The sequence below is a fragment of the Dendronephthya gigantea genome, unplaced genomic scaffold, assembly GCF_004324835.1.
Source record: "Dendronephthya gigantea isolate DGI-Jeju-01 unplaced genomic scaffold, DenGig_1.0 000043F, whole genome shotgun sequence".
In the NCBI taxonomy this organism is placed as follows: Eukaryota; Metazoa; Cnidaria; class Anthozoa; order Malacalcyonacea; family Nephtheidae; genus Dendronephthya; species Dendronephthya gigantea.
In genome coordinates, this window is record NW_021163053.1 from 355,874 (window position 1) to 366,022 (window position 10,149).

General features: G+C 37.4%; 1 protein-coding gene across 2 annotated transcripts; it reads right to left on the reverse strand.

Moving 5' to 3' along the window:
* Positions 1–3: 3 nt before the first annotated feature.
* LOC114527053 (proline-rich protein HaeIII subfamily 1-like) lies at positions 4–3,981 on the reverse strand. Of its 2 annotated transcripts, none has more exons than XM_028548638.1 (4): positions 3,630–3,981; positions 3,163–3,229; positions 2,685–2,711; positions 4–952 (listed from the first exon to the last, which is right to left on the reverse strand). In XM_028548638.1, the coding sequence occupies exons 2-4, from the start codon at positions 3,227–3,229 to the stop codon at positions 132–134; spliced, it is 915 nt and encodes a 304-aa protein (XP_028404439.1). In that variant the 5' UTR covers positions 3,630–3,981; the 3' UTR covers positions 4–131. The 2 variants fall into 2 exon arrangements, with proteins under 2 accessions (XP_028404439.1, XP_028404440.1); XM_028548639.1 differs by lacking the exon at positions 4–952 and adding an exon at positions 1,479–2,306 and having other exon boundaries at positions 3,630–3,736.
* Between the last annotated feature and the right edge of the window lie 6,168 nt (positions 3,982–10,149).

Sequence of the window (10,149 nt, forward strand, 5' to 3'; positions counted from 1 at the left end):
ACCAATTTTTTAATTATTGTTGAACCCCAAAAATGTCATGCTCTACATATTTTACTATACAAATATTTTACAACCCCATTCCCAATCGATCAGTTCATTTTAATTTTAGAAATATTTAATCGTTTTGAATGTCAGTCATATGATTCACAACAATGCTTTGTACAATGTGGTGCACATATGGGTGAACATGGGATAGCACAAGTTGCTGCATGTGCGGCAATGGTAGTTTTTGGGACTTTGGAGCGTTGATTTATGGATTGTTGTGGAGCATATGATTGTTGTTCAGCGTACGGCGAGAATGGTTGTGGAATTCTTGCACGTGTTTGTGGCCGCATTTCTGGTTGTGGGTTATATTGTACCATAGGATAGGAGATGGACCTGACAGGATTTGCCTGTTGGTCTGCATATGAAATGATATCACGCGGTTGAGAAGGGATTTGAACATTTTGCGAAGGATAAGAAAACAAGGCTTGGTTAGGGATTCTTCCTCTTGTTTGTCTGACAGGTTCTTGGACATATGGCTGAGGCATTGGTTGAAACATTGGCGTCTGTTGCGCCATACCTTGTTGGTACATTGACATGGGTGATGATGGATTACAACAACCAGGTCTGCAGGCGGGATAACATGCTTTTGGACAACCTATTGGGCAAGCTGGTGGATGTTTTGGATCATCTTGTGGACCAGATTGCAAACCTCCCATACCCTGCGATTGATCCGGGTGAGAATATCCGTCATTAGTCATACTACAACACCTCGGATCACATTGCTTTGGACACTGTGTGATTGTGTCTCCTGGGACTAAGGGTGATGTAACAACAGGGGTATTCTCTAGCTGACCATTTTCTTTCAGCACCGTATTCCACCTCACACACATTGCTGGGCATCCCTTTTGTGGCCCCGACTCAGTCAACGCACTGCTACCGGATTGTTGGTTTAGCATTGGAGAAAATCCTAGGAGTCAATAGATATTTTCTTGAATGCATTATTCATCTGCTGCTCTTGCTACAACATAGAGCTACCGCTGTTGATAAATACAGTTGATTCTGGAAATGCATACAGCTATTTACTGCTGGTACTAAATATAGCTGCTGCTAGTAATATCAGGAAACATATTTATAGAACAGGTGCTACCATATATGATCATCGGACATCCAATTTGCTGTGTCTGTTTATACTTGCTTTGCTCCTAAAGATATTTCTGTTGCTGTCTGCAATGACTGTTGCCACTGTAATTGGAACTAATACCGCAAACTTGTTACTAAACCTGAACTACTCTCTCATAGATTATTTTGCTAGAGCGTATTAGCTAAGGACACTAAACCATCGCTGTGTTTTTAATCAATTTTGAATTTTGAGACCGGCCAAATAAGCTTTGGACAAACAAAAAACTCTCTGGTCGGCTCAGTGGTGTAAACATGATGGTTTAATATCCCTAGTAGGCAAGCTTTCATTATACTAAGCAAGAAACGCTATTGGATAAACTGAAAATTAAAAAAGCTTTATTATTCTCTTAGTATTTTTACATCATTTTATGTCTCTGAACATGACAAGTCAATATCAAATATATACAATATAATATATTTTATTATTGAACTTAGTACAAAGATTTAAAGGTATTTCTCTAAACACCAAGTAGTGCAAACACACTGCAGTTTTTAAAACGTTTAAAATTGTGTGTTCCTCATCACATTTACACCATAGTTCGACCAGTGAGTTTTGCGGAAGTTAGTTCAGCCTTGTGTTGGTTTTGCTGTCGTCGCGCCCACTGGAGGAGGTTGTGCCCCAGGGTTGGAGAAACCCGCCCCAGGTTGCATGTAAGGCTGCTGCATCATGCCTGGTCGCATCATACCTGGTTGTTGCATGCCTGGTCGCATCATACCTGGCTGCATCATGCCTGGTTGTTGCATGGGACCCATCATCTGGGTCATGGGTGGGAAGACACCATTAGGCCCCACTCTTTCATTGGGTGCTAATGGAGTGATCGAAGCCTTACCATTTTCGACCTCACCGTTCGGCTTAATAATAGTATTCCATCTCATGCAAATTGCAGGGCACATTTTCGGACCTTGGTTTTGGGCACAACCTCCACATCCGGGCCCTCCCATTGGTTGCTGCCCCATTGGTTGTTGCCCCATGGGACCTGCCTGGTTAGGAGGCATTCCCGGGGGCGGTCTCATCTGTGGGCCAAATTGCCTTTGACCTGGAAACGGTCGTTGCATACCGGGGTTAGACCTTCCGAATCCTAAAGGGAAATGTTGGACAGGCTGACCCCCGGGTCTACGCGGTTGATTTCCAAAGAAAGCGCCTGAAATGTAATGGAGGGAACATTAAAATTTTTTTGATGTCAAGCTTTAAGTATACAGTCAGAATCTGTAAGGATCAAGTAACCATTTATCGTTCTAATAGTTCTCATTCCAACCAGTGAAGTAAGATCCACTCTTTTGTATAATTTTACTGGCAAAAAGGTGATAATTATTCCTTATTATGTAAAGTAAATCCCGCAAACTGATACTGAGAACACTTTCACTTGTAAACAGCGTCTCGGAAAAGACGAACATTGATTTATTGCATCTTTTCCACTTCAACTGTATCGCAGCGTGAAACGTAATTTCGTTAATTTAAACGTGTTTTCGTCAAGGTAAAACAAGAGTAACACTAGCGTAGAATATTTCATTGTACTTACGTCGTTCTCTGAAGATATTTGTTTTTACTATAAAAAAGAGATTGCAGTGGTAAATATTAATTTAGAGTGTTGATGCAGAGTTTTGTTTTCGTTCGAGGAGCCGGGAAGGCTCAGACCTCAAAGTTCAGATATACATATATTTGTTATATTTAAGAAATACAAATAGTGTCTGATTATTCCTTGGCATTATTTAGACACTGGAGAATGGAAATTTACTTATATTTTAAGTTAACTAAAAGTAAAATTATTCACTTGCCATCAGTTTATTATATTAAATGGGGGATTCGTGCGCATGAGTGAGGTATGGACACTAAATAATTTTCATTCAAGTTTCTCTTTAACTCAAAATTAATTTTTAGCATCTGACATTTGACGTAAGATCGACAACTGGCAAGCTAAATATTTCTAGTATTTTGTTTCTGCGAGAATATATTCTTTAATATCCTGCAGAAAAGATTTTCTAACAATATTTTCTTACGTGATTTTGCATCTATGAAATCAGCGAGAAGAACAGCCAGCGCTACATATACAATACACGATTTCATCTAAATTAAAAACAATATAGTAATTTTAGACTTCATGTTATAATGAGAACTGCATTTACTTCATTTAGTGATTTACGATCAAGGTTAAAGTTCTTATAGGGGACGATTATTGTTAAAGTAGTCCAAAACTGGGCAACTGAAAAACTGTTCCCTTCCAGCTGTTTGCGATGCTGTTTTTTTTTAAAGAAAATATAGCAGATGCAGTAGAAGAAGTAAAAGTATTTATATCGTCGACGTTGTTCGCCATTACATAATTAGAATTAAACGCATATACGGACATAAATTCTCAACCGTCGAAGCGAAGACCGGAGAGCGGAGAAAATAAATGAAATTCTTGCAAATATTTCTTACAACGACTGGGTATATATACTTCAACTGTTATGTGTTGTAAATCTCTTACCTTTATAATTTTCCTAACAATCTTTATAATACAAGTTCAGCCAGTAGGAAAATAAGAAATCTCGTTTATTCACTGTTGTTTTTCACAGTGCAATCGAGCGAACAAAGTGACAATGTGATACCTGTTGCGATAATGTAATCATAGCATGGAATAGAAACTTTTTACTCTTTGCCTTAGGTGATAATAAATCACTAAATAGATCGATATGCGTTAGGTTTTGATGGATATTTATTGAAGAAACTATTGCCAAAAACTGGGCATCAAGTTGCTATTGCTGCACCGGCCTTTTCACCGCAAAAATATAATTTGAAAAACCTCCTGTCCGCAAAAGATCTTTGCATGGCTTGTTCCATTTTCAGGTGGTTTGTCTAATCATTCCACGCTGTTTTGAAAAAACTATCTGCCGTTTAATATTTCTGTTGCAAATACAGTCAATAGAGTCAAAGTGTAAATGCATGCCTAAACATGAATCCATGCAAGGAATACTTTCAAAACATACAAAATTTGTAAAGGATTTTTTGTACGAATTGGACATGTTTAGGTGTTTACATAAAATTGACAGCCTGCATCGAAGGCAAATTGTGAAATTTGATGCACGAATAAAGGTCTTATCGATGCCACGCAATATTTTGCAAAGAGAGGTTGGTCGCTAAAGATCATGATTAATGATCGGGGGCATGGTTGCTTTATAATTAAACAATTAAATTATTCAGTATGAGAATTGCATGACCATCAAAATTATTACTCAACATTATGTACCAATATTTGAAAGTAAAGCCCCCTAATTGCAGAATTCTCACAAGGTGGATAGACAGGCATTCATATATTACAACATTATAGGGCTTCCACAATATAATTGAAGGATATTTTCTTCAGAATGCGAGAGAGGGAGGGAGGGGTAGGATATATTTATTATGCATTTTCAAAAGTTCTTTTTTTCTCTCTTTTTTCATTGCTATCCCCCTATGAACAGAATACAATACACTGCACATAAATTAAGATTATCCAATCAGGGACCGGTTGTATCAAGCCCGTTTAGCTTAAACGGTGGTTAAGTTCAAAATAGAAAGCAAGTCTGTCGTTTTATTCAAGAAGCAAAGTAAATGTTTTTAACCTTAATACAAAAATACTGTTTACAACTATATATTCAGTGCATAAAATTTAAGTTGACTCATTCAAGAGAGATGTAAGGGTGTTATTTAATTTTGACTTATCCGCCGTTTAAGCTAAACGGCCTTGATACAATCGGCCCCGGGAGAATTGTTGGACTGCCAGACTGGGTTCGTTTAGCCAATAGCATAGCTTTATTTTGCAACACGAGGAGCGGGGAAAATAAAATATAAAGTCTCGTCAAAATTTGAGGCATTATTTGGGCGTTGATTTTCGAAACATTATGCCAAGCTAGATTTATGGTTAAAAATTTTGACCAGAATTTCTACTCAAGAAATGATCCCGGCCTTCAGTTTGCATAAGAGAATTTTAGTATCTTTGCTGCTCTGACGTTGATGTAAAAACAGGTAATACATCCCATTACGATTATGTATTGCCCTGAAGGACGCGTGTTTGCCTTGTGCTCGCTCTGAGAATTTGCTTATAACACTAACGTTGTTTTTTATTCATATCTCCCAGAGCTCTGACGACTTGAAGCCAAGTTTGACGATCAAACACGTGAACAAGAGACGGATAAATTGTGACCGAAACTGCTCAAGATAACTTGCCTTTCAAGAGAGAGCACGACTAGCTATTTCTTGAAGCTTACTTGGTGAAATGACAAAGGTATAAACGTTAAATCGTATGCGAATTAATCATGCAGGGTTTAGATCAAGCAATCAGCTGCACTCTAGCAGCTAACCCTCGCGCACTTCAATTTCAAGTCCCTTTGCATCGAGTTCTAAAGATCTTAAAAAACTAACGTTCTCTTCTATCCTTTTCAGGTAGAGTTTTAGAGCTAAAGCTAAACTAAAGACGAAATGTACTGTCGACACCTCCGAAAATTACGCATTGAAATTGTCTAAGAACTGAACTCACTCGCGTTTAAGGAGACAGCATGTCCAAAGCTGCTATTTCTACACTTGCTGCTAAAATGAACAGGTAAACTATAAAGGCTAGTTTCCATTAAGGAAAATTCTCCTTTAGATCGGACAGGACAGGAAAGTTTCCTTTGTATAAACGCCGCCGAAGAACTCACCGACAAAGGAAATTTTCCTGTTCGTTCCGATCCAAAGGAGATTTTTCCGGAGTGCAAACTAGCCTTAAGTGTATATCTATTTTGTGTCTATTAGATTCACAAGAGGATGAGAAATTGAAACGCTTGATCAGGCTTCGTGCTTTGTGTCCTCTCTCACCTGATTCGATCGTGCACTTAAACGAAAGTTTTTCTCTAATATTTTGAGCTCGTTTTATTGAAGCGAACTTCTTTGAATCACCGTCTATAACAAGCATTACCTTTGTTTTATTTCAGGTGGAGATTTAGCGAGTTAAAACCATATGAAACGACGATAAACCTGTTCATAATAAAATGTAAGTGTCAAGCGATTGAATATTTTTGATAGAGCGAACAATGGGGAGCTTAAGCTGATTTAGGACGGGAACCATGACGGCTGATAATACAAAAGTATAAAAATTCATTATAGGCGAGAGTAGAAATAATTGAATTCCCAGAGGCATTTTATTGATGTTGTTTATACACAACAACAAAGTGACGTAATTATTTTATTTACAAGGTCTCCTTTAAGATTTAAGAAACGTATTCCAAAAATTAACAAAATTTCTCTTATCGTCACGCTGGGCTCCCCAAATTAGACGGTCCCAAGTTAGAGAAAAATTCAGCTTCCTGCATGCATAATGAGTTATACTTCATAGTAATTTTACTCCATATTAAAGAACATAATTTTACAGGTGCCACCTCTACTATATGCTTATTTTTTATCCTAAATCTTATTTCAGGTGGATGATATATTATAAGAAATCACGGCTGGGTTGAGCTATAACCGACACGGCAAAACGACACCAAACCAACCGACGCCAAACCAAACGACGCCAAAACGACGCCAAAACGACGCCAAAACGACGCCAAAACGATACAACGTCGAACAGCAGCGTATATCTGCGATGCTCCCCCGACATCGTTAAAGGTTAGAGTAGCCTGGTGGTCAAAAAATGTGCATGCTAGGGTTAAAATGTATTTTCGCACGAAACTGTTTTACGAACAATGCTTCTGCAAAGCAGAAGTTCATTGTTTGTCCTTAAGGGTCGCGATGTTCTTTAAACCTTAAGCTTGTCAGTTACCTACGTTCTGGCCACCAGGAACATAGCTAATGCATGATGCATGTGTAAATAAATTTACATGTGAGTAAATTTTTGAAAAATTCGGTTATAGGATCCGGCTTTGCGCTTAAGGGCTGCTCGTTGTGCTTAGGGCTACGCGCTAAGGTTTAGGTTGATAAGTTGCATGTTCAAACTAGGGCCGGTTACATATGTCGAAAACATGAATTTTCATACACGAAATGGTTTAAAAAGCCATGCACACGAGCATAAATCACCGCCTCAAATGGCAAACATAATCCCATAGGTTCTTACTCTGTTCCATCTCTCGGAACTGTTATTCTTAAGAAATTTGCGGCTCCGAATGTAGGTTGTAATCAATATTAAACAAACACTGTTTTGTACATATACACACACTATAGCCTCATATGGCAAACATAATCCCATAGGCTCTTTCTTGTTCCCGTTTCTCCCTCTCTCTTGTCTTGTCCTGTTGAAATAGTCTTTACCAGGCCACATGCGGCTTTCGGAAATATATATAGATTGTATAAAATTATGAATTGTAAATACACTATTATCTTGCATGGTTTATTATATTTTGTAATAATAGAATAATTTAATACTAATGTATATATAGCATGGTTACATAATAATTTGAAACACATGAGCAAAACACTAATACAAATTAAATCATGAAAACCATATGGCCTTTATAATGGCAGACATAATCCAATAGGTTTCTAGGTTCTATTTCTCTTGTCTCTTGATACATATACTAAGTCATTACTATACAAATTTTAAATACATCAACCCATAACGGTGGCCGAGAGCTGCCGCAAAATAATGTTTGAAAAGCGTTTTACTGTGAATAGTCAAATTAATTGCACCAAAAATGAATTTAAAAATTAAAAGTAATCTGAAATAAAATATTTCTCATCCACAATAAAACGCTTCTCAACAATTATTTCAGCGTGTGGCAGCTCTCGAGCGGCAGGAATAACGCAGGTTTATACACTTAGCATCCAAGTCAAGTTACTATATATAAAGTGTTGACAAAATCATGTTGGCGTTCAATCCACCAATTATTATCTGTAACCACTGACCTATACTAGACCTATGCTAGACCTATGCTAGACCTATACTGACCTATATCTAGTATCTGTATATGACTCACTGTGCAGTGTATATCCATGTAATTTCACTGCACATCTATGGTACGATAGGAATTTTCAACAAAAATTTAAAAAATTTCATGAATTTGTTTATACCAAACATGCATCATGGGGATACGGATACACGCCATGTCGGGTTTCTCACGGGGTACTAACAATCAAGTCACAAACATAATGCAGGATAGTTTATGCGCAAGTTGACGCACGGAAATACAAACGACTGCACGCGCTGGATAACAATGACTTACAAAGCAATTAATATATCTCCAGCAGAAATTGATTAACTATGAAAACAATATAGCAATAATTTTCTTTCAGATTTTGAACAAGGAATTAAGTGACGGTGTATCACATACATGAAATATATTTTAGGCTCATGCGATATTTATCTCCAAAAAAGTAAAAATCGACTATAATCAACTGCATGCCTGAAATATATAAAACTGACGTTGTTCCAAGGGCCTTTATCACTGATTTCTGTGACCTATGGTTATAGCTATATATAATTAAACTTTCTGCATGGAAAACATTCACGCTTTCTATCTCTGAATAGTAGATAGAAGGTGAACAGTAGCTATACAGAGTAGTTTTTTGAAATTCAGAAATGTATTATAGTACTACTTTCTGAGTGGAACTAGTTCAACTAATCGCGGAGTGAAGAAGAATGGTTGACTTTGTTGGTATCCAACTCACAATTGTCAGTCAAATGAGTCTCAGTACATGCAACTCACTGAACTGCATGACCTACATTGTGAATAAGTTAAGTTGCAGAGAAGTTGATATTCTGGAACAGGATCTTGTCTGCATACGACACATGCTAACGCTACCGCAGCCCGACTAACTTGGTCTCAATACCATGCATCTTCCATGCATCAACCATTCAATGACTTCATGCAAATAATGCGCATGTACACACATTTTGAATTTTTGATATTGGTGACAGGCAGGTAAAGTCTTTAGGTAATTCTAAAAGATTTAGTAAATTGTATTCTAAAATTTCCCATGAATTTGTTTATACCAAACAGACATCATACGTACTAACATGCATCTCAGGAGGTGCTTGTTCCATAACGAGTTTATTATAGATAGACTGAAATGTAAAGGCAATATTTCCTATTTGCACTTGCTTAGATTGACTCACAGTGACTCACAGTGACTCACAAAGCATCTATGGCAACCACAGAAAGCACAGATAATCATTATGACTGCATGGGCGGATTACTACAGATACCGCAATATACACGAATCAAGATCGATCGATCACCCCAGGTTTTCTCTGCCGTTATGTCAGCGTGAACATATCAATGTATAAAACAACTGGCAGGTGTTCTTAATATATATTAACATACTATAGTAGTGGTTGCCAGATTAATGAGGTGTATTGTATAAATTGCGAGGTTTGATGCACGTCAGGACGGGCTAAAGAACGAGGCGAAAATGCATGTCGCATACATGACATCCCATGTACCACGTGAAATGACTGAACTACCTTTTTTTACATTGTGATTGAAGTGTGGTATTTACTTTCTGGATGGGAGTAATATATTATGTTTATGCCATCCCAGCATCGTCTCTGTGACGTGGCAAATCATCTTTGTTGAATCTCGTTATATGTATATACATGCACTTAACAACACCAAGTTTGCCTCTCAGAAGTTATGATTATATAGATTAGGTTGAGATTAAAGTTTTCCTTTTACTAGTGTGTGAGGTATATAAATGTTTGCTGTATGTTCCATCATCATTTTAGCACCTGAATCCGGCGAGGGCTATATCACCATTTACCAACTACCAAGCACAGGCCATCCAAGCCCCTCCCTCTTCTGTAGTCTTGCAGTAAATCTGGCAAACATGAAACATTATCGTATCAGTCATGTTCGCACTGCACTGGATTATGTTATTTGAGAAACGTTTTTGGGAGCAAAATTGTTTTGTCACTGATACGCACTGAAATATACTTTCAATATTTCGTTTTCATTAAATGGTTCTTTATTGGTTCTTTTCTTATCACGTGTAACTTATATATTCTTACTAAAAAGGAACGTTTCTCTCGTTTGTCTTAGCTACCAATTTTAAGATGAAGT

Coding starts and splice junctions, on each gene's coding strand:
- LOC114527053 (XM_028548638.1), bottom strand. CDS start 3,229: ATGAAATCGTGTATTGTATATGTAGCGCTGGCTGTTCTTCTCGCTGAT. Junction 2,712..3,162: donor TTTCATAGATGCAAAATCAC/GTAAGAAAATAT, acceptor TCTTTTTTATAG/TAAAAACAAATATCTTCAGA. Junction 953..2,684: donor AAATATCTTCAGAGAACGAC/GTAAGTACAATG, acceptor ATTGACTCCTAG/GATTTTCTCCAATGCTAAAC.